General features: G+C 43.9%; 2 protein-coding genes across 2 annotated transcripts in view; one reads left to right on the forward strand and one right to left on the reverse strand.

The window, feature by feature from the left end:
* The window catches only part of CYFIP2 (cytoplasmic FMR1 interacting protein 2), a 131567-nt gene that overhangs the window by 61250 nt on the left and 43019 nt on the right, over positions 1-27298 (forward strand). The window contains exons 20-23 of the mRNA XM_033853510.2: positions 2559-2667; positions 9956-10075; positions 16685-16884; positions 17745-17832. Coding sequence (XP_033709401.1) covers positions 2559-2667; positions 9956-10075; positions 16685-16884; positions 17745-17832 — 517 coding nt within the window. The remainder of the gene's footprint in view (positions 1-2558; positions 2668-9955; positions 10076-16684; positions 16885-17744; positions 17833-27298) is intronic.
* On the reverse strand, positions 20106-20911 carry FNDC9 (fibronectin type III domain containing 9). Its single transcript, XM_004324914.4, has one exon. It carries the CDS (start codon positions 20787-20789, stop codon positions 20106-20108), a length of 684 nt encoding a protein of 227 aa, XP_004324962.1. The 5' UTR covers positions 20790-20911.

Consider the following 27298-nt stretch of genomic DNA (forward strand, 5'->3'; position numbering starts at 1 on the left):
TAGGCAGATGTGGTGCTAGATCTCATGGAGCTTACAGTCTAGTGAGGAAAACAGACATTAATAAAAACTACTGCACAGTGTCAAGGGAGGTTCCTACGAAGGACAAGCTAATGGGAATATATGACAGTTAAACCTGAACTAGTCTTTGGGATGGGTAACTGGAAGGGCTGTCCCGAGAAAGTAACCTTTGAGTTCACATCTGAAGCTGATAGGACTTGATTAAGTAAAACTGGGTGAAGAGTAGGGCTAGAAATTGCAGGCAAAACAAACTACTTGTGCAGAGTCCCTGTGGCTGAAGCATAAGATGAAGAGCATGCCTCCTCCTACTTTGTAGGGCTGTTGAGAGGATTAATGTGAATTAGGACACGTAAATGTCTCATTCACGGACCACGGCGTGGGCAGGCTGCACGGTAAAGCTGGGCAGGTAGGCAGGGCCCAGGTCTTGCGGCCCTGTAGGCATTTGTCCTAGGAGTGGAACCACGGGATAGTTTCCACAGTATGACAGTGACCCAGTTTGATTTTTATTTTTAGAAGTTTGATCTTTTAAAAACATTAAACTGTAGAGAACGGATTGGAGGTGAGCAAGAATGGGAGTATGAAGGCCAGACAGAAGGCCAAGGAAGAGGAGAGGTCTGGGCATGCCAAGTTTTACAGGCTTATTGGTATTGTCAGTATGGGTTGATTTAGACTCCTGAGAATTCCTGGGTTTGAGGAACCCATAATAGTACTGGTCAAAAACACCCTGCCTACATAGATAGAGAGAGAGAGAGAGAGAGAGAGAGAGAGAGAGAGAGAGAGAGAGATTTCCCTTTTTATTGGAAATCCAAATGTACCAACCAGTAGTTTCAAGGATTGTTACTTTTTTTCCCTACAATAAAAATTTGCTTTGTTTTGCTTTCAACAACTTGAGTTGTTCTGATGGAGTTCAGACAGGAGGTGGTATACAGATGCACAAGTGTCTGTTAACACAGAATGTGCATTAAATGAAGTGAATGGCTCTTAAGGATGTAAACTATAGAAAGTACATGCATAGGGTTTCAGGGAAAGCGCAGAGAACACAGCCTTTCACAAAGGAGTCACTTCACAAGTGTCTGGATTGAATTGCATGGGGTTCTAACAGTGAGCTGGGCTTCCAGCTTCTCTAAGATAATTTTCAAATATGCTGGTCCATTGTCTGTGGAAACAAACTCAGACTTGTCAAACCCTGGGTCCTCTATATATTTAATTTACAAAATATCCTTATCTGAAATAGGAATCTTAATCTGTATCCCTTCAGTGGTTTGTCAAAGATACGGGAAGTTGGGGGAGACTGCGAGAAGTTGGGAGAGTCAGAGAGCACAGGAGGGACAGAGTGATCTAGATCATTGCTGTCCATCAGAAATATAATGCAATCACAAATGTTGGGTCACAGATGTAATTGTAAATGTTTTAGTAGCCATATTTTAAAAATTAATACTATATTTTATATAATCCATTATATATAAAATATTATAATTTCAACATGTAACCAATAAGAAGTTATTAAGGAAATAGTTTTCAATGTTTTTTTCCTAAGTCTTCAACATCTAGTGTGTATTTCATACTAATAGCACATCTCAGCTTGGACCCGCCACGTTTCAGGTGCTTAGTAGGCTCACCTGGTGGGTGGCTGATGTATTGGACAGTGTAGATTTAGATGATGTCGCTTTCCTGCTTAAAAACTTTCCGTGGCTTCAGTTACATCTAGGAAACATCTAACCTCCTTACTGTGGCTTATATCGTCCCACATGGTCTGGCCCCTAGACTAACTTTATAAATTCATTTTTGCACCATACTCTCCAGCACACCTGCCCCTTATCTACACTGACCATTTTTCCTTTTTCTCAACGTACCAAGCTAATCATGCCTGAAAGATTCTTCCCCCAGATCTTTCCATTTTTAGCATGTAGGTCTCTGTCCAACAGAACCTCTTTAGAGAGGCTTTCCCTGACCTCCTAACACCAAATGATCCTGTTTTATTATTTTCAGAGCACTTACTACTCTGCAATCCATGGCTCAGTGTAAAAGATCATAATAGAACATCTAATTCATAGGATTGTTGTGAGATTCAAAATGACTCTCTGCATGTACGTGTATGCCTGGTGCATAGTAAATACCATGCAGGTATTTACTATTCTCTGAAATTATTTTATTCCTCTGCCTATTTATTTAGTATCAGTCTCTCTTTACTAGAACGTAAGCTCCATAAGGACAAGAACTTTGTATCCTCGATACCTAGAATGTTTCCTGGGATATACTAAGCAGGGACTCAATTGCTTTTATGGTGAATGAATAAAAGCAAGAAAGCGTCTCAACTTCTGTGTTGCCTGTCTTTAACGCAGAAATTCTATTTCACATATTGAGCTTTTGGGGCTGAAAAAAATTAGAAGAACTTTGCTCTAGATCAGAAAAAAAATATTTAAAAAATATGAGGTAGCACTTCATGAGTAGATTCTGTCGTTTGAAATACACATGGCTGGGTGATTGATCACCATTCACCGTCATGTTTACTGGCCTTATTTCACTTTTATCCCTTCCAGTGTCCTGTTGGATAAACGTTTTAGGGCTGAATGTAAGAATTATGGAGTCATCATTCCATACCCACCATCCAACCGCTACGAAACGCTGTTGAAGCAGAGACACGTCCAGGTATGGTGACAGAGGTGGAATGGGCAGGAGAGAGGAACTGTGACGTTAGCCTAGAGATTGGAAATCTGGACTGCTTACCATCTTCCCTGGGTATTGCCCCGCGTGGGCTGCTGACCATGGATATAACACCTCCTCAGAATCTTACAGTCAAGAGGCATTGGGCTTCCTTCGGTTCAAGTTCTAGGCTTCTCAGCCCAGCTGCCATTCACCTCTGATGAGTAGCGGCCACCTTTGTCCTCCCATCATAAGCTGCAGCCCACCTCCTTCAGTCGGGACTAATGTTCAGAAATGGGTAAATCTACCCCTGAACAGGGCCCATTATGGTTTGTTTTTATGGAGTTAGTCTCTGTTAACATTTGACCCCAGATGTAGAGGAAATTCTGCCAGAAACTAGAAACATATCCCTGCTTAAAGATGTTCACGTGAGCCTGGCAGACAAAAATAAGAGATGCTCCAGCAGACCTTGCATCCTACTCCTAAGCCCTGCTGTCAGCCACACAGTGTTGAAAGGGCCTTCATGCTGTGACCTCTGTGTGCTTATCCTGTGGTTCACGTGTTTGTGGAGAAGACTTGGGTGAAGGGAAGCAGGGCTGAGACTGAGAAGATGCCCTGGATAAAGAGGAGAGGATTTACCTTGGAAGCCCTGGATATTCCCATTGCTCTGAGAAATCTAAGAGAAATGGAGAATCGTAAGAGGAAAAAAACATTTTCACCTCTGCCAACAGTAAGGGCTCAAAGAGAGTTTTTCCTTCAGCCTCTCAGAAGATTACAGCTATCAGTTACCAGTGCACCCAGAATTAGTCACAGGATATTAATCTTGAGGGCTCTGTGTGTGCTATAAGGAGCCTTAGTCAGTTGGTGGAAAATCTCTCCCAAAAGGGAAGCAGAAAAAAATAAAATAGTTGAGAATAATCCTTGGGCACCTAGCAAAGTGCAGTGCATACAACAGGTACTCAATAAATGTTTATTGCTATCTATGTAGCATCTGCAGTAATGCCCACATGTACCCCAGTGGAAATTATCCTAAGCTATATTTTCCAGCCTGTAGTCAGCCTTTCTCCTCATGCTTTTAAATTCATCGCCATAAAGGTACACGGTAGGCCCTTGCTGGGGGGACTGCTACTCCCTGGTGATTCTGAACTGGGGCACAGGACGGATACAGGAAGAACTTCAAGGGTAGATTCAGGATGTCAGCAATGCATGGGGTACCAGAGTGTATCCTGAGCCTCTTCCTACAGTCTGAATGCATCGTATTTTTCCTCAACTTTTTTTTTTTAATATCTTTATTGGAGTATAATTGCTTCACAATACTGTGTTAGTTCCTGTTGCACAACAAGGCGAATCAGCCATATGCATACACATGTCCCCATATCCCCTCCCTCCCACCCTCCCACCCTCCCTATCCCACCCCTCTAGGTCATTGCAAAGCACCGAGCCAATCTCTGTGTGCTATGCTGCTGCTTCCCACTAGCCAACTGTATTACATTCAGTAGTGTATATATGTCCATGCTACTCTCACTTCACCCCAGCTTCACCCTCCCACCCCATGTCCTCAAGTCAATTTTCTGTGTCTACCTCTTTATTCCTGCCCTGCAAGTAGGTTCATCAGTACCTTTTTTTTTTTAGATTCCATATAAATGTGTTAGCATACAGTATTTGTTTTTCTCTTTCTGACTTACTTCACTCTGTATGACAGACTCTAGGTCCATCCACTTCACTACAAATAACTCAGTTTCGTTTCTTTTTATGGCTGAGTAATATTATATTGTATATATGTGCCACATCTTCTTTATCCATTCATCTGTCAATAGACATTTAGGTTGGTTCCATGTCCTGGCTATTGTAAATAGTGCTGCCATGAACATCGTGGTACATGTCTCTATTTAAATTATGGTTTTCCCGGGTATATGCCCAGTAGTGGGATTGCTGGGTCATATGGCAGTTCTATTTTTAGTTTTCTAAGGAACCACCATACTGTTTTCCATAGTGGTTGTATCAATATACATTCCCACCAAATGTGCAGGAGGGTTCCCTTTTCACCACACTCTTGCCAGCATTTATTGGTTCTGGATTTTTTAATAATGACCATTCTGACCTGCGTGAAGTGATACCTCACTGTAGTTTTGACTTGCATTTCTCTAATGATTAATGATGTTGAGCATTCTTTCATGTGTTTGTTGGCAATCTGTATATCTTCTTTGGAGAAATGTCTATTTAGGTCTTCTGCCCATTTTTGGATTGGGTTGTTTGTTTTTTTGATATTGAGCTGCATGAGCTGCCTGTATATTTTAGAGATTAATCCTTTCTCAGTTGCTTCGTTTGCAAATATTTTCTCCCATTCTGAGGGTTGTCTTTTTGTCTTGTCTATGGTTTCCTTTGCTGTGCAAAAGCTTTTTAAGTTTCATAGGTCCCATTTGTTTATTTTTGTTTTTATTTCCATTTCTCTAGTAGGTGGGTCAAAAAGGATCTTGCTGTGATGTATGTCATCTAGTGTTCTGCCTATGTTTTCCTCGGAGAGTTTTATAGTATCTGGCCTTACACCAAGGCCTTTAATCCATTTTGAGTTTATTTTTGTGTATGGTGTTAGGGTGTGTTCTAATTTCATTCTTTTACATGTAGCTGTCCAGTTTTCCGAGCACCACTTATTGAAGAGGCTGTCTTTTCTCCATTGTATATTCTTGCCTTCTGTATCAAAGATAACGTGACCATATGTGTGTGGGTTTATCTCTGGGCTTTCTATCCTGTTCCATTGATCTATACTTCTGTTTTTGTGCCAGTACCATACTGTCTTGATTACTGTAGCTTGGTAGTATAGTCTGAAGTCAGGGAGCCTGATTCTTCCAGCTCTGTTTTTCTTTCTCAAGATTGCTTTGGCTATTCAGGGTCTTTTGTTTCCATACAAACTGTGAAATTTTTTGTTCTAGTTCTCTGAAAAATGCCAGTGGTAGTTTGATAGGGATTGCATTGAATCTGTAGATTGCTTTGGGTATACAGTGATGTTCACAATGTTGATTCTTCCAATTGAAGAACATGGTATATCTTTCCATCTGTTTGTAGCATCTTTAATTTCTTTCATCAGTGTCTTATAGTTTTCTGCATACAGGTTTTTTGTCCCCTTAGGTACATTTATTCCTAGGTATTTTGTTCTTTTGGTTGCAATGGTAAATGGGAGTGTTTCCTTATTTCTCTTTCTGATTTTTCATCATCAGTGTATAGGAATGCAAGAGATTTCTGTGCATTAATTTTGTATCCTTCTGCTTTACCAAATTCATTGATTAGCTCTAGTAGTTTTCTGGTAGCATCTTTGGGATTCTCTAAGTATGGTATCATGTCATCTGCAAACAGTGACAGTTTTACTTCGTCTTTTCCGATTTGGATTCCTTTCATTTCTTTTTCTTCTCTGATTGCTAAAACTTCCAAAACTATGTTGAATAGTAGTGTTGAAAGTGGGCAACCTTGTCTTATTCCTGATCTTAGTGGAAATGGTTTCAGTTTTTCACCATTGAGAATGATGTTGGCTGTGGGTTTGTCATATATGGCCTTTATTGTGTTGAGGTAAGTTCCCTCTATGGCTACTTTCTGGAGGGTTTTTATCATAAATCGGTGTTGAATTTTGTTGAAAGCTTTTTCTGCATCTATTGAGATGATCTTATGGTTTTTATCCTTCAGTTTGTTACTATGGTTTATCACATTGATTGATTTGCGTATATTGAAGAATCCTTGTGTTCCTGGGATAAACCTCACTTGATCATGGTGTATGATCCTTTTAATGTGCTTTGGATTTTGTTTGCTAGTATTTTGTCGAGGATCTTTGCATCTATGTTCATCAGTGATATTGGTCTGTAGTTTTCTTTTTTTGTGACATCTTTGTCTGGTTTTGGTATCAGGGTGATGGTGGCCTCGTAGAATGAGTTTAGGAGTGTTCCTCCCTCTGCTATATTTTGGAAGAGTTTGAGAAGGATAGGTGTTAGCTCTTCTCTAAATGTTTGATAGAATTCACCTGTGAATCCATCTGGTCCTGGGCTTTTGTTTTTGGAAGATTTTTAATCACAGTTTCAACTTCAGTGCTTGTGATTGGTCTGTTTATATTTTCTCTTTCTTCCTGTTTCATTCTGAGGAGGTTGTGCTTTTCTAAGAATTTGTCCATTTCTTCCAGGTTGTCCATTTTATTGGCATAGTTGCTTGTGGTAATCCCTCAGGATCCTTTGTATTTCTGCAGTGTCAGTTGTTACTTCTCCTTTTTCATTTCTGATTCTATTGATCTGAATCTTCTCCCTTTTTTTCTTGATGAGTCTGGCTATTGGTTTATCAATTTTGTTTATCTTCTCAAAGAACCAGCGTTTAGTTTTATTGATCTTAGCTATTGTTTCCTTCATTTCTTTTTCATTTATTTCTGATCTGATCTTTATGATCTCTTTCCTTCTGCTAACTGGAGGTTTTTTGTTCTTCTTTCTCTAATTGCTTTAGTTGTAAGGTTAAGTTGTTTATTTGAGATGTTTCCTGTTTCTTGAGGTAGAATTGTATTGCTATAAACTTCCTTCTTAGAACTGATTTTTTTGCATCCCATAGGTTTTGGGTCATCGTGTTTAGATTGTCCTTTCTTTCTAGGTATTTTTTGATTTCCTCTTTGATTTCTTCAGTGATCTCTTGGTTATTTAGTAGTGTATTGTTTAGCCTCCATGTGTTTGTATTTTTCCACAGATTTTTTTCCTGTAATTGATATTTAGTCTCATAGCATTGTGGTTGGAAGCGATACTTGATACGATTTCAATTTTCTTAAATTTACCAAGGCTTGATTTGTGACCCAAGATACAGTTTATCCTGGAGAATGTTGCATGAGCACTTGAGAAGAAAGTGTATTCTGTTGTTTTGGATGGAATGTCCTTTAAATATCTATTAAGTCCATCTTGTTTAATGTGTCATTTAAAGCTTGTGTTTCCTTATTTATTTTCATTTTGGATGATCTGCCCATTGGTGAAAGTGGGGTGTTAACATCCCCTACTATGATTGTGTTACTGTCGATTTCCCCTTTTATGGCTGTTAACATTTGCCTTATGTATTGAGGTGCTCCTATGTTGGGTGCATAAATATTTACAATTGTTATACCTTCTTCTTGGATTGATCCCTTGATCATTATGTAGTGTCCTTCTTTGTCTCTTGTAATAGTCTTTATTTTAAAGTCTGTTTTGTCAGATATGAGAATTGCTACTCCAGCTTTCTTTTGATTTCCATTTGCATGGAATATCTGTTTCCATCCCCTCACTTTTAGTCTCTGTGTGTCCCTAGGTCTGAAGTGGGTCTCTTGTAGACAGCATATATATGGGTCTTGTTTTTTTATCTATTCAGCCAGTCTATGTCTTTTGGTTGGAGCATTTAATCCATTTACATTTTAGGATATTATCGATATGTATGCTCCTATTACCATTTTCTTAACTGTTTTGGGTTTTTTATTGTAGGTGTTTTCCTTCTCTTGTGTTTTCTGCCTAGAGAAGTTCCTTTAGCGTTTGTTGTAAAGCTGGTTTGGTGGCCCAGCACCACTTATTGAAGAGGCTGTCTTTCCTCCATTGTATGTTCTTGCCTCCTTTGTTGTAAATTAGGTGCCCCTATGTGCGTGGGTTTATCTCTGGGCATTTTATCTTGTAGCATTGATCTAATTTTCTGTTTTTGTACCAGTACCATACTGTCTTGATTACTATAGCTTTGTGGTACTGTTTGAAGTTGGCAGCCTGATTCCTCCAACTCCGTTTTTCTTTCTCAAGATTTCTTTGGCTATTTGGGGTCTTTTGTGTTTCCATATCAATTGTAAATTTTTTTGTTCTAATTCTGTGAAGAATGCCATTGGTAGTTTGATAGGGATTGCATTGAATCTGTAGATTGCTTTGGGTAGTCTAATCATTTTCACCATATTGATTCTTCCAATCCAAGAACATGGTATAATTTCTCCATTTGTTTGTGTCATCTTTGATTTGTTTCATCACTGTTTTATAGTTTTCTGAGTACATGTCTTTCGCCTCCTGAGGCAGGTTTATTCCTAGGTGTTTTACTCTTTTTGTTGCAGTGGTAAATGGGAATGTTTCCTTAATTTCTCTTTCTGATTTTTCATTGTTGGTCTATAGGAATGCCAGAGATTTCTGTGCATTCATTTTGTATCCTGCAACCTTACCAAATTCATTGATTAGCACTAGTAGTTTTCTGGTGGCATCGTTAGGATTTTCTGTGTATAGTATCATGTCATCGGCAAACAGTGACAGTTTTACTTCTTCTTTTCCAATTTGGATTCCTTTTATTTCTTTTTCTTCTCTGACTGCTCAAAACTATATTGAATAAGGGTGGTGAGAGTGGATATCCTTGTCTTGTTCCTGATCTTAGTGGAAATGCTTTCAGTTTTTCACCACTGAGTATGATGCTTGCTGTGGGTTTGTCATATATGGCCTTTATTATGTTGAGGTACGTTCCCTCTATGCCCATTTTCTGGAGAGTTTTTATCATAAATGGATGTTGAATTTTGTCAAAAGCTTTTTCTGCATCTATTGAGGTGATCATATGTTTTTTATTCCTTAATTTGTTAATGAGGTGTATCACATTGATTTGCGTATATTGAAGAATCCTTGCATCCCTGGGATAAATCCCAGTTATCATGGTGTATGAGCCTTTTAATGTGCTGTTGGTTTCTGTTTGCTGGTATTTTGTTCAGGATTTTGACATCTGTGTTTATCAAAGAATAACACAGTAAACACACAGATATACTTTGTAGCCAGATTCATGATCATTCATGTTTTAACCACATTTGATTCACTTTCTTTTTCTCATATATGTGTTTTTTCTCTCATAAATATAGTAAGTGTAGTTTAAATATACGTTTATAGTATATATAATTTAAAAAACATATTTATATATAAATTCTAGGTTGACCAAAATGTTTGTAACATCCTATGGAAAAATACCAAATGAACTTTTTGGCCAACCCACTATAATAAAATACATATTTTAATATACATACTTTTTTCTTAGCCAGTTGAGAGTAAGTTGGAGACATATGACACTTTACCGCTGATACCTCAGCGTGTATCTCCTAAGAACAAGGACATTCATCATCCAAATAGAATTATCATACTCAGGAAGTTTAATAATACTATTTTCTTCATAGAGTCCCTATTTGTCCTGGCCATGTTGTTTATAATTTTAGTACAATTTCCTATCAGTGCATTGCATTTAGTTGTCATATGCCTGTGCAAACAAACCATAAGTAACCTGTATCTCTCTCTCTGTCTCTCTCTCTTCTATGCAGCTGTTGGGTAGATCAATTGACTTGAACAGACTCATTACCCAGCGCATCTCTGCCGCCATGTATAAATCCTTGGACCAGGCCATCAGCCGCTTTGAGAGTGAGGACCTGACCTCCATCGTGGTAAGAGATGGGGGCCCTTGTGAGTTCTGCTCTGGGACTCCTCAGACTAGCAGCCTCATTGGGGGTTGTTGTTAGCCTGGTACTGAGCTAGTTACAGAGAAGCAATGGGTCTCTTTCTCATCTGAATGAGATGGAAAAAAAAAAAAAGATTTAAAAAGAATAAGAATAATCTTACCTTCCTGGTTGCCTAGAGAATGGGAGTGGAGGGGGCGTCTTGAGATCTCTAGAAATGGCCAGCCCTGGGGCACAGCTGCTTGTCCTTTAGGATCCTACAGCTCTGTAAAGTAGCTGGGTGGTCCTAACAAACCAGGGAAGGTTACACAGCAGTGTCAGCTTCGTGGGTGTGCAGTAGTATAGAGCCCACAGAGGCTCTTCAATGGTTTAATGCTCTGCTGTCACCATCTTGGAATTCTTAATCATTTTCTAGCAAGGGTCCCCACATTTTCATTTTGTGCTGGGACGTGCAAATTATATAGTTGTTCTTGATGCAAAAGCATGGGACAGGCCTGCTACCTTCTTTTATTAATCAGCAATTTGAACTACTTTCTGCCAGTTCTTTCCAAGAATTAGAATAACTTGATTGATCAGTCTTTAGGTGAATCAAAGGAAGCTTTTAACGCTTCAAAAGCAGATGGGTAGAAGGAATGAGAGAAGTAGAAAATCACCATTAGAACACCACAGTAGTAATGGTTGCAGGCAGGATCCAGTAACAGATGCTAAAATTAGTGGGCAGAACTTTGCGAAGAGTATTTTATGATTCTTCTTATTATGAGGTTTCTAGAATAGTGAGGTTTATAGAGACAGAAAGTACAGTGGTGTTTGCCAAGGAATAGGGAGTTAGTGCTTAATGGGTACAGAGGTTCAGTTGGGCAGATTAAGAAGTGCTGGAGGTGGATGGTAGTGATGGTGGCACAACAATATGAATGTATCTAACCCTAATTTAAAAAGGGTTAAAATGGTAAATTTTATGTTATCTGTATTTCACCAAAGTTTTAAAATTACTCAGATTACTCAAAAATTTAAAAAATACTTAGAGAAGAAAAAGCATTCTTACATAGTCTCGAATTATCTCCTTCAAGATATTTATTAATTGCAAAGGGAAGAATACTAATTTTACAATGGGGAAATCTAGCAGACACCATCTTTCTTTTTCTTTTTTTGCAGAATACTTATTATGTTTTCTCTTTTTTTTTAACATCTTTATTGGAGTATAATTGTTTTACAATGTTGTGTTAGTTTCTGCTGTATAACAAAGTGAATCAGCTATACGTATACATATATCCCCATAGCCCCTCCCTCTTGCATCTCCCTCCCACCCTCCCTATCCCACCCCTCTAGGTGGTCACAAAGCACCGAACTGATCTCCCTATGCTATGCGGCTGCTTCCCACTAGCTATCTATTTTACATTTGGTAGTGTATATATGTCCATGCCACTCTCTCACTTCGTCCCAGCTTACCCCTCCCCCTCCCCGTGTCCTTAAGTCCACTCTCTACGTCTGTGTCTTTATTCCTGTTCTGCCCCTAGGTTCTTCAGAACCATTTTTCTTTTTTTTTTTTTAGATTCCATATATGTGTGTTAGCCTACGGTATTTGTTTTTCTTTTTCTGACTTACTTCACTCTGTATGACAGACTCTAGGTCCATCCACCTCACTACAAATAACTCAATTTCATTTCTTTTTATGGCTGAGTAATACTCTATTGTATATATGTGTCACATCTTCTTTATCCATTCATAGCAGACACCATCTTAACCAAGCATGAAAGGTTAATATCACCAGAAATAAGGTATATTCATGTATCCCCTGATATGTATGCATAATGCAAAATGCATAATCTCAGTCTAATCATGAGAATATATCAGATAAACCCAAATCACATGGCATTCAAAAATGAACAATGCAGGCTTCCCTGGTGGCGCAGTGGTTGAGAGTCCGCCTGCCGATGCAGGGGACACGGGTTCATGCCCCTGTCCGGGAAGATCCCACATGCCACAGAGCAGCTAGGCCCGTGAGCCGTGGCCGCTGAGCCTGCGCGTCCGGAGCCTGTGCTCCGCGATGGGAGAGGCCACAACAGTGAGAGGCCCGCGTACTGCAAAAAAGAAAAAAAAAGAATGAACGATGCTTTTCAAAAGCATCCAGATCATAAAAGACAAAGAGATACTGAAATCTGTTAGAGATTGGAAAAGGCTAAGGAGACATGACAACTCAGTGCAATGTGGGATTCTGGATTGAACCGTAAAATGGAAAAAAAAAATGGTGAAATTTGAATAAGGTCTGTCATTTAGTTCATAGAATTGTACCAATGTTAGTTTCCTACTTTAGGTAACTTATGTAAGAGGTTAACATTGGAGAAACTGGGTCAGGAGTATGCAGGAAGTCTGCAGTTTTCACAGCTTTTCTGTAAGTCAGAAATTATTTCAAAATAAAAAGCGTTTTTTGTTTTTTTTTTTTAATGGACAAAGTGGTTTTTTAAAAAGGGACTGGGACTTCCCTGGTGGTGCAGTGGTTAAGAATCCACCTGCCAATGCAGGGGACATGGGTTCGATCCCTGTTCCAGAATGATCCCACATGCCACGGAGCAACTCAGCCTGTGCGCCGCAACTCCTGAAGCCCGCATGCCTAGTAACAAGAGAAGCCACTGCAACAAGAGAAGCCACCGCAATGGGAAGCGTGTGCACCAGAGCAAAATGTAGCCCCCCCACTCACCCCAACTAGAAAATGTCCGTGCAGCAACAAAGACCCAATGCAGCCAAAAAAATAAGTTTAAAATAAATTAAATAAAAGAAGAAAGAAAGAAAGAAAAAGGAACTAAGAACTAGGACTCTAGCATCAGAAAGACCTTGGGATCCCAGTCCTGGCCCTGCCACTTAACTAGCTGGGTGATCTTGGGTGAGTTGCTTATCTTACACTGCAAGCCTGTAGTACAATGGAGGAAATATTAGAATCCACCTCATAGACTTGTCGAAAGGGTGAAATGAGATACTGCCAGGAAAGAGCTTTGCATAGTTCCTTGCCCTTAATGAAAATAGCTTATGAAAAAAGAGAGGAACATAGAAATTTTGAGCTACAAATGAGGTGCTCTCAGGGTAGATTCTCAGAAGCATTTCCAAGAGAACTTGACCCAACTGCCCACCAAAGTACTGGGTCACTGACTTTGAGAGACTATGATATAGCACAAGTTCTTCTGGGAGATCTACTTTAAGAAATATTTTTCTTTGCCAAATGTTAGCAGTGATTATCTCCAAGAGGTGGGATTTTTGTTTTTATCTTCTTTGTTTATCTGTATCTTCTAGTTTTCCAGTAATGAATGAGCATATCTTACGGAAAAACTGGTTTTGGGTTGTGTGTGGGTATCTATGGCCTCTTCCCAGCCCTTAAAAGGCACTGAATGTTCTTTTAGCTGTGAACAAAATCAAAACAAACAGTGAAAGCCTGTGTTTGTCAGGTGAGGGCAACATCCCCCAGGAGAGTAGCCACTTCCCCTGAAGCCCATGAAGAGGAGAGCCCAAGGATGCTCTCTCCTGTAGGGTCAGGAGGCCCCCACTGCCTTGGCTGAGAAGGCTTCTGCCTCTTCTGAGAAACAAAGCAAGGGATATGCTCCCCTCAGCCCTTCCCTCCACCCTAGAAGCTCCGTCCTGAGGTAGGGGAGGGGGTGGCTTGATGCACCGTTGGGAGGGTTGCAGAGATTTCATCGGTCGGTGGCCCTAATCATACGCAGCTGAGCAAGTAGATTCTCGGAGGGATCTGATGCCAAAGTTGAGAGCTGGCAGCCTGCAGGCTGTGTTTTGTTTAGGCTGTGAAGCATATTTGAAATTTGGAGGCAACACTTAACACTTGGAAGAATTCGAATAAAACTGCAGAAGCTCTGGCAACCTCAGACCAGCCTTCCCAGATAGCAGCAATTGCCTAGAAATGACTAGACTTTCTCATCGGCTGGGCTGGGCTCTCCTGGGTTTGCCGCAGGCCCTGTGGCACGATTCATTCATGGGATGACCTAACAGGCCTTGCTGTGCCTGAGTTTGAGACCCCTATTCTCCTGGCCCTCCTGGACCACAGAGCTGGTTTAACGGCCAAGTGCGGCTGACACTCAAGTTTTCCGGTTCCCGTGGAGAAGCCCTTTCCACTACTTCACAGAAGTTGCCCGTTTGGGTGTTTTGTTTCCCCAGTGCTGCTTCTCTGTGTTGCCCCCCAGTAAACCGGCTTTAGTATAGAGAGCTGACATCCTCTCAGAAGGCACCTGGACCACCCCTGTGGCCTTCTAAACCTCTGTGCCTTGATGCACTGAGCCCTGCATCCCTCAGGCAAGTGCCCTCTTCTGATTGAAAGGCTGGAAGTACACGGCTGATGCAAAACACAGTTTGCATTACATAATAAAAACTCCTGGGGCATGGCGGAAGACGTGGACCTACATTTCCAGCACCCCCATATCAGCGGAGTTGAGCACTCTATCCTTCAGTCTCTGATGCACATCTCTGAGACCATTAAAATCACAGAACATTGGAACAGAAATTGTTCAATCCCAGTTTCTCATCTGTAGCTCTCTTCATGGTAATAGGGCACCTCCATGTGCTAAGGGACTCAGTGATCTTAGAAATAAAATCATGCACATTCATTGCATTTATTTATTTACTTACTTACTTTTACTTACTTACTTACCCACCCTAAGTGAATAGGAACAAAAATACCATCCAGCTAGCTAGGCCCCAAGAGATGGAAGCAGACAGCTGATTCTGTATTTCCACCCTTCATTTACTTCAAGGTGCACAGTGACTGGAAACTTATTCTTCCAGCTACCATTCCAGAATTGCAATCCAGATTTTGGCCTTCTTTCAAGAGATGGCAAGATCTGCCATCACTAAACCCCATTCTGACGTAGTAACAAATAATCAGATGGCGTGAAGTGGCCGCTCCACCTTTATCTGGCAGCGGCTCTCCAATTTGCCACGGACAGCTCAGCCCGGGGCTCCCTCCTCCCCCTGCTTGTCTCACTTACCTGCAGCCAGTTAAGGTTGCTTTGATACAGTATTTTGCCCCCGATTTAGAGCCACAGAATCTGAGTTTCAGAGAGACGAAGCTCCAAGATTGGAAGCGTGGTCTGGGCTTACCACACTCTGGACCCCAACCAGAGTCAGAGGGTTCTTGTGGCTGATGAGAATAAAATTGAATCTCTGGTGTGAGGCCACCTCCTATGACTGTAGACACCTGGGCTCCAAGGCCCAGCTCTTACAGCTGGCCCTCTGACCATCCCACCTCCTGGCCACACTCTGGGGAACTGCCTTTGCCGATGTTCTTTTAGCTTTTATGTTGTAAAGCCATCTTTACTTTTCAAAGGGCTTTCTCAGTCATTGCTTCTTTATTCCAGGCAGCTGTGTCACAGGGGCCAAACACACGTGACTTGTAGTCATAAGACCTGGGATCACATCCTAAGCCCTGTTCTGTTTTCACTCTATGACCCTGAGCGAGTTACTTCACCCTCTGAGCCTCGGTTTTCCCCCCTGTGAAACAGGGGCAGTCATACCCATCTCAAAAGATGGCTTAACCACTACGGTATAGGAGTGTCCTAGAGCATCACAGAGATGCTTTCTGCACAGGACTGTGCTTTGATTCTCTCTGATAGCAATATAGCAAGGAACTAAAGCCAGCCCAAAGGATTTTATCCTTTTTACTTCCTAGCAAGTGCAGTGACCTGCTCTGTCCAGATATTATCCACTCTGCTCCTGTTCTCTGCCTGAAGGTTGGATTTCAAATGGCCAGGGCCCACAGCTCATGCACGTCCTTCGTCCATAGCTTGCAGCCAAACCTTTGCCAACATGTGTAACCAAACCCTGTGTGACTGAGGGGCACAGGAGGAGTCCAGATGAGGGAATGTTCTGCCCCCAGCTGTTTTTAAAATTTCTATAGTATACAACTGTTAAGAATGTGAACTTTGGAGCCCAGCTTCCTGGATTTGAAGCCAAGTTACTGCACTTCTTAAAGCCTAGTTCCTATATGTATACAGTAAGAACAGCCATCATGCTGACCGTATAGGGGGTTTTGAGCATGAAGTGAGTTAAAACATGTAAAGTGCTTAGAATACTGCTTGGCATGTATTAGCCTGAACCATAAAAAATTACTAACATTGATGGTGTTTGACCTAAAAAACAGTAGTTTCACATGGTCCAACCTAATTGTAAGTACTTAGTAGGTGGTAACTCTTTTGATTGCTTTCGGCAGCGTGGAGATAGCCTCTGGTGATGGATGGATGTTCACAACTTTCTTTTACTTTACTTGCAACTCAGAGGGACAAGCTTTTTCCTTACTAACCTAGAAACTGCAGAGCAAGTAGTCATGCTTTTCTACCCAGGGGGCTGCAGGCAAGGGATTTGCACATGGTCTGTGGTCCCCTTCTCTGGGCAGGCACGCAGCCTCCCTGGGCATGGTCTGGTACTTCCTTCACTCAGAAGAAGGGAACGTCGCATACTACTGTAAGCAGTCCTAGCCCCATGCTGGCCGTTATAAAGTTGTCTGAGGGGCCCTCACCTGCATGAAAGGCATCTGTCGGATGATGGTGTCTGCGTGCAAGGCGCGTGTGTGAGTCCTCAGCGGCCGCGGGCTCTCTCTCTGGGCAGGAGCTGGAGTGGCTGCTGGAGATCAATCGGCTCACCCACCGGCTGCTGTGTAAGCACATGACCCTGGACAGCTTCGATGCCATGTTCCGGGAGGCCAATCACAACGTGTCTGCCCCCTACGGCCGCATCACCCTGCACGTCTTCTGGGAGCTGAACTTCGACTTCCTCCCCAACTACTGCTACAATGGGTCCACCAACCGGTAAGGGAGTCTCTGTGCAAAGCAGAGTGGGGGTGGCAGTAGAAGCAGCCAGCTGTCTCCTCCAGACAAGCCCTGTCAGTGTCATCAGGGCCTGGCTCACGGCCAGCGTAGAATAAGTATGTGCCAGAGTCACGGAAGGGTCTGGGAGGGATCCACACACTTAGCAAGATGGACTTCCGGTTCTCTAAAGATTTGGGACTTTCAATCCTCTTGTGCAGAGATCTGCACACTCCAGCCCACGAGGCACCTCTAGTTGCCAGCTCTTTTTGTTCAGCCTGTGAGCTAAGAATGGTATTGATATTTTGAGACGGCTAGGGAAAAAATCCAAAGAATTATAACTTGGTGACAAGTAGAAATTTGAAATTCACGAAGTTTTACTGGAACTCTGGCATCCGTGCTCACTCATTTACGGTTTATGAGCTTGTTTATGGGTGCTTCTATGCTACAGCAGAGTTGAGTAGTTGTGACAGAGACCATCTGGCTGGCAAAGCGGAACATATTCGCTATCTGGGCCTTTAAAGAAAGAGTTTGCAGCACTCTACTCTTGAGGAAACCAAACTGAGGGTGGAGGGTCCAAGCCCTGGAGAAGGCTGTTTCCAGGCCCACCCTGTTCTCGACTTTCTTGACCACTGTCTGAGCAGCTGCAAGCCCAGAGTTGAGCCTGTGAACCTGGATTACAGTGTTCCCATCTATGAAAAGGAGACAGTTAAACGGGAGTCTGTCAGAAGTACCTGTATAGGCCACGGCCTAAGAAACAGTGTGGGTGTGCCTGATCAGGGAGGGCTCCCGCTATATCAAGTCCCGTGAAGAATAATATTGGGACCCAGTTAACTCCTGCCCCATCTCTTTTCTTCTACTAGTTTTGTCCGAACTGCCATTCCTTTCACCCAAGAACCGCAAAGAGATAAACCCGCCAACGTCCAGCCTTATTACCTCTATGGGTCCAAGGTGAGTGGTCTTGCCTGTGTCCTACTTCTAAGAGGACTAGTGAGCAAAAGCAGGTAGAAGAGTGTTCCCCAAATCGGAAAAGCAAGAAGCATGGAGATACAGAGGCAGCAGTGAAATCCAGGCAGAAACAACTGCAAGTATATTCATCTTTATTTGTTCACAACTAGCAGGGGTGAGGGTGAGCGCAGACCTGGTGGGGCTGGATTCTGGGCAGGAACAGTCTGGGGAGGACTTTATGAGGCAAGCAGGGAAATAGGCCTGTGGGTCTCCTTGTCTCGGCGTCCCATCGCCTCCTGTTCTCGGTTGATTCATTGTGGTATCATCCTGCGATTCTGGGATTTTGTGCTCCGTGAAGATGAGGGATTTGCAGATAGGAAGCAGTTGGGAAGGTGGAGCTTTGAAGGAAATCCCAGATGGCCGGAGTTAGTGCTGAGGGGTCTCCTCCTGTCTCTTTGCTGCTTTGTTCACAGTGCCAGTCCTGACACTAACAAAGCTTCCCAGGTGGTGCCTGTTCTGAACTTTCAGTCCTTTGCCATTCGTTAAACAGACATTCCTTAAGCCGCCACTGTAGGCCAGGTGCTGGGCAGGTTCTCCATGCTGGGGATTTAGCAGAGGTTGAAACAGACGCATCTCCCCCCTCCTCCAGCTCCATTTCCACACCCGGGGTGGGCACTGGGGGACACCCTTCACAAAGTCTTACCATCACCATGACATATGTAGGAGATCGTTTCTTACCCTGCGGGTTTGTGTGGGAGAACGCTACAGAAAGGGTGCAATAGCTCAACAACGGCAAAAAAGCCAAGATTTTTGTGTGTGTGATGCATGAAAAATGGCCACCTTTGACCCCATTTTCACAAAGTAAGCACAGAGGGACTTAGAAGAAGAAGTGACTGGATAAATATAGCATGGTTAGAAAAGGTGCTTCTCTAGGCCGGGAGCCCTAGATTGGGAAGTGTGAGGAACCAAGATGAGTGCCCTTCACTTGGGCCTGAATGTGGGGCTTAGAAAGTCTTAGGATGATGCTGAGAGAGTACAGGTGTCTTCTCCAGAGCAGCCAGTCTGGTCAAGGCAACTCTGTCAAATCAGGGAACCCTTACAGACAGCACTGTAGACAGTCACAGTCATGGCATGAATTAACAGTCACTCACAAAGTAACTCCCTTTGCAATACTCTTTCAAACCTTGCTGATTATACCAAGGAGCAAGTCTTATGTTGGTGCTAATATGTCTTTAATACCTTTCCAACGACTGCTAATCTCCCTTTTTTTTTTTTTTTTTCTTTTTTTGCGGTACGCGGGCCTCTCACTGTTGTGGCCTCTCCCGTTGCGGAGCACAGGCTCCGGATGCGCAGGCCCAGCAGCCATGGCTCACGGGCCCAGCCGCTCCACGGCACGTGGGATCCTCCCGGACCAGGGCATGAACCCGTATCCCCTGCATCAGCAGGTGGACTCTCAACCACTGCGCCACCAGGGAAGCCCTAATCTCCCTTTAGGTCAGAGATGAGAGAGCAGGCCCTGAGCTCAGAGTCCTTAGTAGGCAATAGTATCCAAGTCAAATTTAGTATTGTTTTGTTTTCATTCTATTTATTATGTATCTTCCCTTCTATTTATAGCAGGAGGGTGCTGGTTTTTCATTTGGGGAGTAGCATAAGCCTATGTTTTAAAATAAGTTTAAAAACTGAGTCAATTTAAAGAAAAGGTATTGTTAATAATCGTAAAGATAGTCTGTGGTTTAAAAAAAGGTGAAGATGGGGTACAAAATGGTGTGCGATTGGCTGAAAGTTGGAAAACACTCTAGAGCAAGGCTTCTTACATCTTTCCAAAATAATCCCCCTCAACAGCAGAGGACACTGTCCAGGAGACTGGACAACAGCAGAGCTGACTGAAAGCATAACTCAAGAGCCCATCTTCAACTCAAAAATTTCCTGGAAGTTTTGCATTTTATTTAAGTCATGCAGATTTCACTTTCTATACCATAATATATTCATGTTTGTTTTAATATTGAAATAATGCTTTTAATTCCTAACTGAGACACCCTACCCTAAATGGACACTCCTAAGAGGTGCCATGTTCCTCCCTTTGCACACCAGGGGGTTATATGTTTTCCAGCTAGAGAAGCTTTGCCAAAGGGCATTCATCCAACCAGGTGGTCCATGTGTCAGAGCTCTGACATTTGAGGGGAGGCGAATGGGTAGTCTACAGATGCGTTTTTACCAGAGACCTGCTGCGTGGAGGGCTTTAAGCTACCTGATGTGGGCTGCCTCCCCTCCACCTCTCACTCCCCAAAATGAGGCAGTGCGGCAGGATGAACACCGCCCTCCCTCTTCAGGGCACCCACGTAGGGGGCATCCTGTTCGGCCGCTGCGACTGCGGCTTCTGGTTCCGCGTCAGCTCCGGAGTTCTTGCGTGGCACTTCCACCAGGGGGAGCCCCTGCAGGTCTTCCTCCCCCTGACCCAGACCCGGGGCCTCCTCTGGCCATCTCACCAGGCCATTGGCTTCCTCCATGAGGCCGGCTCTGTAGGACCATCGAGGCTCATGGCAACGGATACACCAGAACTGGAGGCAGATGAAGGCTAAGACTGCTGTGAAGCAGGCCAGCAGAATGGCCATCAGCACCCAAAGGGAGATCTGGGGGTCCACCAGGGAACTTCCCGCAGCCAGTGGACTCTTATCCAGGGTGTGGAACATGGTGCAGTAGTGCCTGTAGGGGAAGAGGATCTTCTTGCAGCTGATGCACAGGAAGTAGAGAGTGGAAGGGGTGAGGTGTTCCAGCACCACGGAGCTGATTGTTCGAGGCACCTTCTCCTCGTGGTGGAAGCTGTAGCGAAGATAGCCAGAGAAGATGCTGTTCCAATTGGGCCTATACATAATATGGTAATAGTCCTCCAGGCAGGGCTCCGAGGACGACCAGGAAATGATGGCTCCCGTATAAGAAACGTTCCCAACCTCGATGTTCATCTCGATTCTGAAACCAGAATCAAAGTGAAGAGTGTCATCTCCTCATTTAAGTGTTTATTTATGATAGTCATAGCCACCATTCATTGAGCATTCGAGATGGGGACTAATATTGACCCCGATTTACAGACAAAGAGATGGAGGCCAAGAGGTGACAGTGCTCAGCTAGGCAGTGCCGAGAAACGGCAGAACCACAGTTCAAATCAGGGCTGTCTCATGCCAAAGCTGGGGGCCGTCAGGCCCCAAAGAGATGCACGCACATCCCCCAGCCTCATCCTGCCGCGGCTCAGATTCTTTAAATACAACATTGTTCCCAAACCTTAAAAAAAGAAGGGGAAAAAAGGCAGTGAAAGGACAAAGCAGCACAGCCTCAGAGTCCCCACGTGAGTCCCCACGGGCCTGTGACCTCCAGGTCAGGCAGTTGTTTCACCTAAAATTTCCCTCTGGAACTCCTGTTTCTGCCCCAAGTGCTGTGAGCTCATTCATCTAGAACATTCTGGCCACTGTTTTTAGCTTCCAAGTGCTGTTGCCCGTAGCCGGAGGAGATTTGCATCATCACTCAGCAGGAGCTGATTTCTCCCCAAAGTCTCTGCTCATGTTTTGTCCATTCGTTAGCTTTTTTCAAAGCCGAACTACCCAGAAAATTAGTTTCACAGGTCAAGATAATCAGCTCCGAATACCAGCATCACTGCTGCTGTTTGATAACTGCTGGTCCTGTGACTGTTAATGATGGTAATAACCAGCAATAGCGAGCAGTTGCTATGTCACAGGTCACTAGAAGCTCAACATATAAGAGTAAATATCCTTTGTTCATCACACCCTCTGAACTAGATTCCCATTCTACAGATGAGCAATCTGAGAGGAGCCATCAGCTAACAGGTACAAGACCCAAAGCCACGTAACCGCTGGATTTACAAAGACAAGGCTGCCGGGTTTAGTCGTAGAAGGTTATTGCAAAATGAGGTGCTGGTACCAAGACTGGGTTGCCGTTTTTCCTGACACGTGAAATGAGCCCTCTTCAGATTGCCAGCCCTCTCGCTTTGCTAAAAGTGCGCCATCTTCAAGCTTTTTCATTTCTTTTTAATTCTATGTGTTTGAGAGATATTGTTCTCCTCTACTGAATTTCCCCTGAGCTAAAATTCGGAGACAGCCATAGTCAACCTGTGTATGTTCACGGATAGATCTCACCCAGCTCAGTTCTCTGCCCCTCCTCTCTCACACGAAATGCAGAAGGTTTCATTTCAGATTGCAATGACAGAGTAAAAATCAGTCGATCAGATTTTAACCTGAATTGGACATTAAGCCACACGGATTTCGATTACGAGCTGCTTTCTCTCCTCCCTGCTTCCCTCCAACCACCTGTGTTCGTGCCCGTGCTCCTAGAGGAAGTGAGCTACAGGAAGATGCCCAGCAGTGAATGATTTTTCAGGCCTTGTTTTTCTTCTCTATGGATGACAATGAACTAAAATGCTCAGGAAGGGGAGTTCCTTTCCGTTTGGCTGGAAATTTTCTCCCAGAAAAATGGGGGATGAAAGGGACAAGGCAGGTGTGCTCAGATCCCTCCAGCGAGAGTCTTTGCAGAGACACTGAGTATCTGCGCTCCCTCCATGGGTCTCCTTCTCATACACACCCATCCACCCCGCCACACCCGTATAAATAGGGACCACAATGAAAAGAGCTTAATTCATTACTGACGATACAGAGGCAATAGCCCTCATAAACCCATCAGGAGTGATCAGGAATGCTGTTTCTTGTCATGAATCTCTTCTGTTTGCCTCACATCTGTGCTGTCTGTCTTTGCAGACTGAGTTTTCTACAGCAGACATTTTGAAGAGCTTTCTGTCAAGATGCAGCATTCACAGCTTTTACGACTAAATGTCTCCCATTATTTATTTTTCTTCCACTGCTTCTGTTTTTAAATCCCCCCTATTTTTAGCTGTTCGTATTACCATTGCCTGGCCCTCCTCCAAGCAGTGTGAAAGGAAAAGCCATTTCCATTTCCAAGAAGAGCCATTTGTGTCCCTTACCTGATGCTCACAGTGGATCCGGTTAGAACGCAGCCCTCAGAGGCAGAGTGGACCAAAGCTGAAGGATGTTGCCTTCTCCCTCCTCTGCTCTGGGCTCTACTTGATGTCTCTCTCACCACTGTGTGAGTAATTCCACTGTCGCCCCCAACGCTCACATTATTCATTTCTTCAGATCAGTATCATTCACCATGGCAACCAGCAGGCATCTGTACGCATGATGTTTCAGGGACCAGTCTGGAAAGCCTTTTGCCCAGTGAGAGGAGCTCTCATTCCTTGGGCCAGAAAAAAGAGGCAAACAGTCCCCTGCACACTGATCCTCAGAGTGGTACTAATTCTTCAAAGTCTCCTAAATTGTGTCTCTAATAAGCTAGTTATCATTTTTTCCCCATCTAGACCTTCTTTGGACAATGGTTGCAAATGCAAAGCTGCCGTTCTTGTTTTCCCACAAGTAAAACAGTAATTACATCCTCATCCCCTCCCACCCCACTGCCACCGCACCTCCTTAGCCACCTCTACACCCTCTTCTTTCTTTATTCTTGCCTCCTGTGGCATTACCTAGTTGTATGCCACTGGTCAAGACACTTCTATTCTCTGGGCCTCAGTTCCATCATCTGTAAAGCTGATCGCTTGGGCTAGATCAGGATGTCAGGTAGAAAACATGAGTGCTACCCCCCTGGCCAGGCCTGAACCCATGTGAGGCTTGCTGAACCGCCAGGACACTCGTACTGAGTTGGTCTGAGCATTCCCCAGCCCTACCCCTCACCAAATTCAGGTCCACCCAGAACCTCAGAATGTGACCTTAGTTGGAGGTAGGGAGTTTGTGAATTTAATTAGGTAAGGATCTGGAAATGTTATCATCCTGGAGTTAGGGGGAGCCCTAAATCCAATGACTGGTGTCTTTATAAGAGAAAGGAGAGGGAGGTTCATACACAGAGAGATGCAAAGGGTAGAAGCCATGTGAAGACAGAAGCAGAGATTGGAGTGATGCTGCCATAAGCCAAGGAATGCCAGGGACCTGCAGGAGCTGGAAGATGCAAGGAAGGATTCTCTCCTAGAGCCTTTGGAGGGAGCGTGGCCCTTCCAGCACCTTGATTTCAGGCCTCCAGAACTGTGAGAGATTCGAATATTTGAAGCCACCATGTTTGTGGTAATTTGTTACAGCAGCCCTAGCTCCGATGGATTTAGACCTGAATCATATAACACAAATTAGGCATTTTTAAAAGTCATCTTTTTTCTTCTTGGTTCTTGGCCAAAGTATCCAAGTGGACCCAGGAAGGTCTCCTTTTGATTCACATCAGTGATAATCAAAAAGTTATAAAGAGTTGCCCGGTGAGTCACAGACCCTCCCTGGGCCAAGGGTCTCTGTGAGGGCGTGGGGTCTCGGAATGCCCGGTGTCCCTCAATTAGACACTTGCTCTGTGCTTCCCTCCCGTGGCATTCAGTTTTCCCAGAGGTCTGTCTAGAATCTGCTGTAATGCATGCTAATGGCGACTCCCTGCAGAGCATGAAAGCGTCCTCTCCACAGAAAGGCCAATGCAGTAGTTTGCAGATGCCTTTTGAAAAGGTTATTTTGAGGGGAATAAAAATACCAGCGTTAGGAGGCCTGTGGAGTGACGAGATGGAGCTCAAGCCTTTGCCACTGAAAACAAGAATTTATTTTTAATGCTCCTGGATGCCATTTTTCACCCTGAGCTTTTTATTTGAGAAGTTGAGACACTTGGAGGATGTAAGGCCTAGAAGTCCTCCTGGTTCGCAGATCCGGAGAGAAGGGATGTCTTTCCTCAGGCCGGGTGACTGATTAGTGGCAGAGCCAGGAGTGGAACCCGGGTCCCTGCCTCCAAGTCCAGGGCTTATCCTGCTCCTTTGGGCCATCACCATTCCCCAGCAGCACCCAGAGAAGCCAGTGAGCCCTTGTGGATGAGACGGATCATCTGGGGACACTTGGCTCAGGAGATCGCACCCCAGCCAGGCTCACTGTCTTCACCTTCAGGCAGGACCCTTCTGCAGTCACCTGAGTGGCAGCCTCTTCAGCTGTCAGGCCAGGTGGTCCCTGGTTGGTTTACACCAGTAGTAAATCATTGCCAGAGGAAACGAGCCAAGAGCGGGATCCCTGCTCCCTCCCTGAAGGTGGCAGTGAAGGGGCAGTGAGAGAGCATACCTTGGTCCCAAAGCTGATTGGCACCCAGGGGCTGAAGTCCCCAGGCTAGGTTCAAATCCTGACTCTGTGGATAAATTTTCTGACTTTCCTAGGCCTTGGTTAACTCTTCCGTAAAAGGCAAATATCAATACTACCCACCTGATAATGTTGTAGCAGTGAGACGAACCCATCTCTGTAGTGCTGAGCTTAGGAATAGTAGCCATTATTATTAAGAAGAAAATGTCCGTGGGTCAGAGCCATTTCCTGAGTTGGTCATAGCTTCATCCAGAGGCTGTAATGGACAGGGTTTGCACTCTGCATGATGCTTCCTTCCTTTTCTCTCCCCTTAAAACAGCTTTATTTTTTTTTAATGTACACGCTCGTTGTGCATGAAGAGTATCAGAAAGTTCAAAGACAGCAGTCAAAATCCTGTGACTCAGAAATAACCACTGAGAACATTTCAGTGTGCGAGAAAATGTGTTTTCTCATTTTACCCATGGGGAGCTCTTTGAGGTAGGCCGTCTTACCACCATTGTACAAAGGGAGAAACTGAGGCTCAGAGGGATTAAGTAACTCGACCAGTATCACAAAGCTAGGCTGTGGCAGAGCAGGGCCCTACGCTGAGGTCTGTCGGTCCAGAGCCCAACCTCCTGGCCAGCCTCTTCGATGCACTGCCGTGCTGCTGGGTCGACCTTCAGTCATAGGTGGTCAGCAGTAGCTCTTTGCCTTGTGGTTGACTTGTCAGAGAGCTAGAGGCAGGACTTCGCAATTTGGTGGGTTCCAGGGTGACAGGAACAGGCAAGGAATTAAAAGACCTCAGAGGAAACACCCAGCCACCCGAAGGTAGCCAGCAGAAGCAGTGAAAACATCAACTACCTTTGGAGAAATTCAGTCAGCAAGTGTTTCCTCTTCCGGAGTTTGGAGTCCAAGTACCCCTGCCTAAGAGCTCTGTCACTTAGGGTTAATATTAAATGTAAAAAGCCTTTAGCAACTGGTCTAGTAACTGAAATTAGTATATGAGTGGAAACTTTAAAAATATCTCTGAGTAATTAACTTGTAGAGAGTCTATCATAAAACAGCCTTGCAAGTGATATAGATTGTGCCACAAATCATTCCTTAAATTTTACCAATAACTTCCCAGCAATGTTTTGGTCTTTAGAGATTGTGGGTTTGGTCTTTTGTTTAGTGTCATCATCGGTATCTAAACATTGCCCTAGTATGAGCCTTGATTCGACCTCAGGGGTATTCATCATACACACCAGCACTTCCCTGGTGTCCAGTGGTTAAGACTCTGCACTTCCAATGCAAGGGGCACGGGTTCAATCCCTGGTCAGGGAACTAAGATCCCACACATCTCATGGTGCAGCCAGGAAAAAAACCCAAAACACACACACACACACACACACACACACACACACACACACACACACACTGTTTCGCCTTTAAAAAAATGTGCATCAGTGTCACACATTAATAATATGCTCCAATTCCTGAATCAGGATGATTTCTTGAGATCTCATAAAGGTATCTATTTTGTGCAGGATCGATTTAACCAAGCTTGATTTTAAGTGAGACATCCTAAACAGGGTACATAATTAGTTTCGAAAGGCAGACATTGATTGTAGCCTGAGTCAGCTAGCAGGGTTGGTTCAGTATAAGAGATTTGTAGCAAGTGTCCAATGTCTGAAGTCATGTCACATTCCTGTTTTTCTTTGCCAAACCTCAGAAAATGCCCCGGCTCCCACATTCCCACATTTTCTCAATAGGGCCCAGCCTCCTATTGAGCCAGCAGGTCAGATGGGTGCCCTGCGTGGGTGTGTGTGCATGTACTTCCCAGCATGTGTATGTGTTTCCTCCTGCATGGGTGTGGTGTGTTTTTGGTGGGGGGAGTTGGGAATAAGGGGAGCTTGCTCACTTAGAAGGAGGATTTGAATTCTGCTCATTTCGTGCTGGTCCTTGGGCCATCCACTGAGGCCTGAATGGTCCAGACCAGAATCCAGGACTGATGGAGGAATGTCAACAAGAGGCCTCCTATGTGCATTGAGCGGGTCTGTAAGGGGGATTTTTTTTTAAGCCCTGTGTGTGATACAACAATTCCACAATTCTTCTTCTCTGCCTAGAACTGGGGAGAGCTGCTGAACAGTTTCCACCTACCCAAATATATTTTTATTTGTGCTTGCCAGGAAGTGCTAAGGGAGACTTATATTAGAAACTCCTTGGGTGGGAGTGGGGGTTAAGAAGACCGCTAAGAAAGATGAGCACCCGGAGGACCACACTGGAGCTTGCACTTCAGAGGGGAGTTAATAACACACTATTCCAACCCTCTGTTCCAGGCAGGTCTCCCTTCT

The sequence above is a fragment of the Tursiops truncatus genome, chromosome 3 (assembly GCF_011762595.2).
Source record: "Tursiops truncatus isolate mTurTru1 chromosome 3, mTurTru1.mat.Y, whole genome shotgun sequence".
Taxonomy (NCBI): domain Eukaryota; kingdom Metazoa; phylum Chordata; class Mammalia; order Artiodactyla; family Delphinidae; genus Tursiops; species Tursiops truncatus.

What these genes read in the sequence shown, in the direction of transcription:
- FNDC9 (XM_004324914.4), bottom strand. Translation starts at nt 20,789, where the DNA reads ATGAACATCGAGGTTGGGAACGTTTCTTATACGGGAGCCATCATTTCC.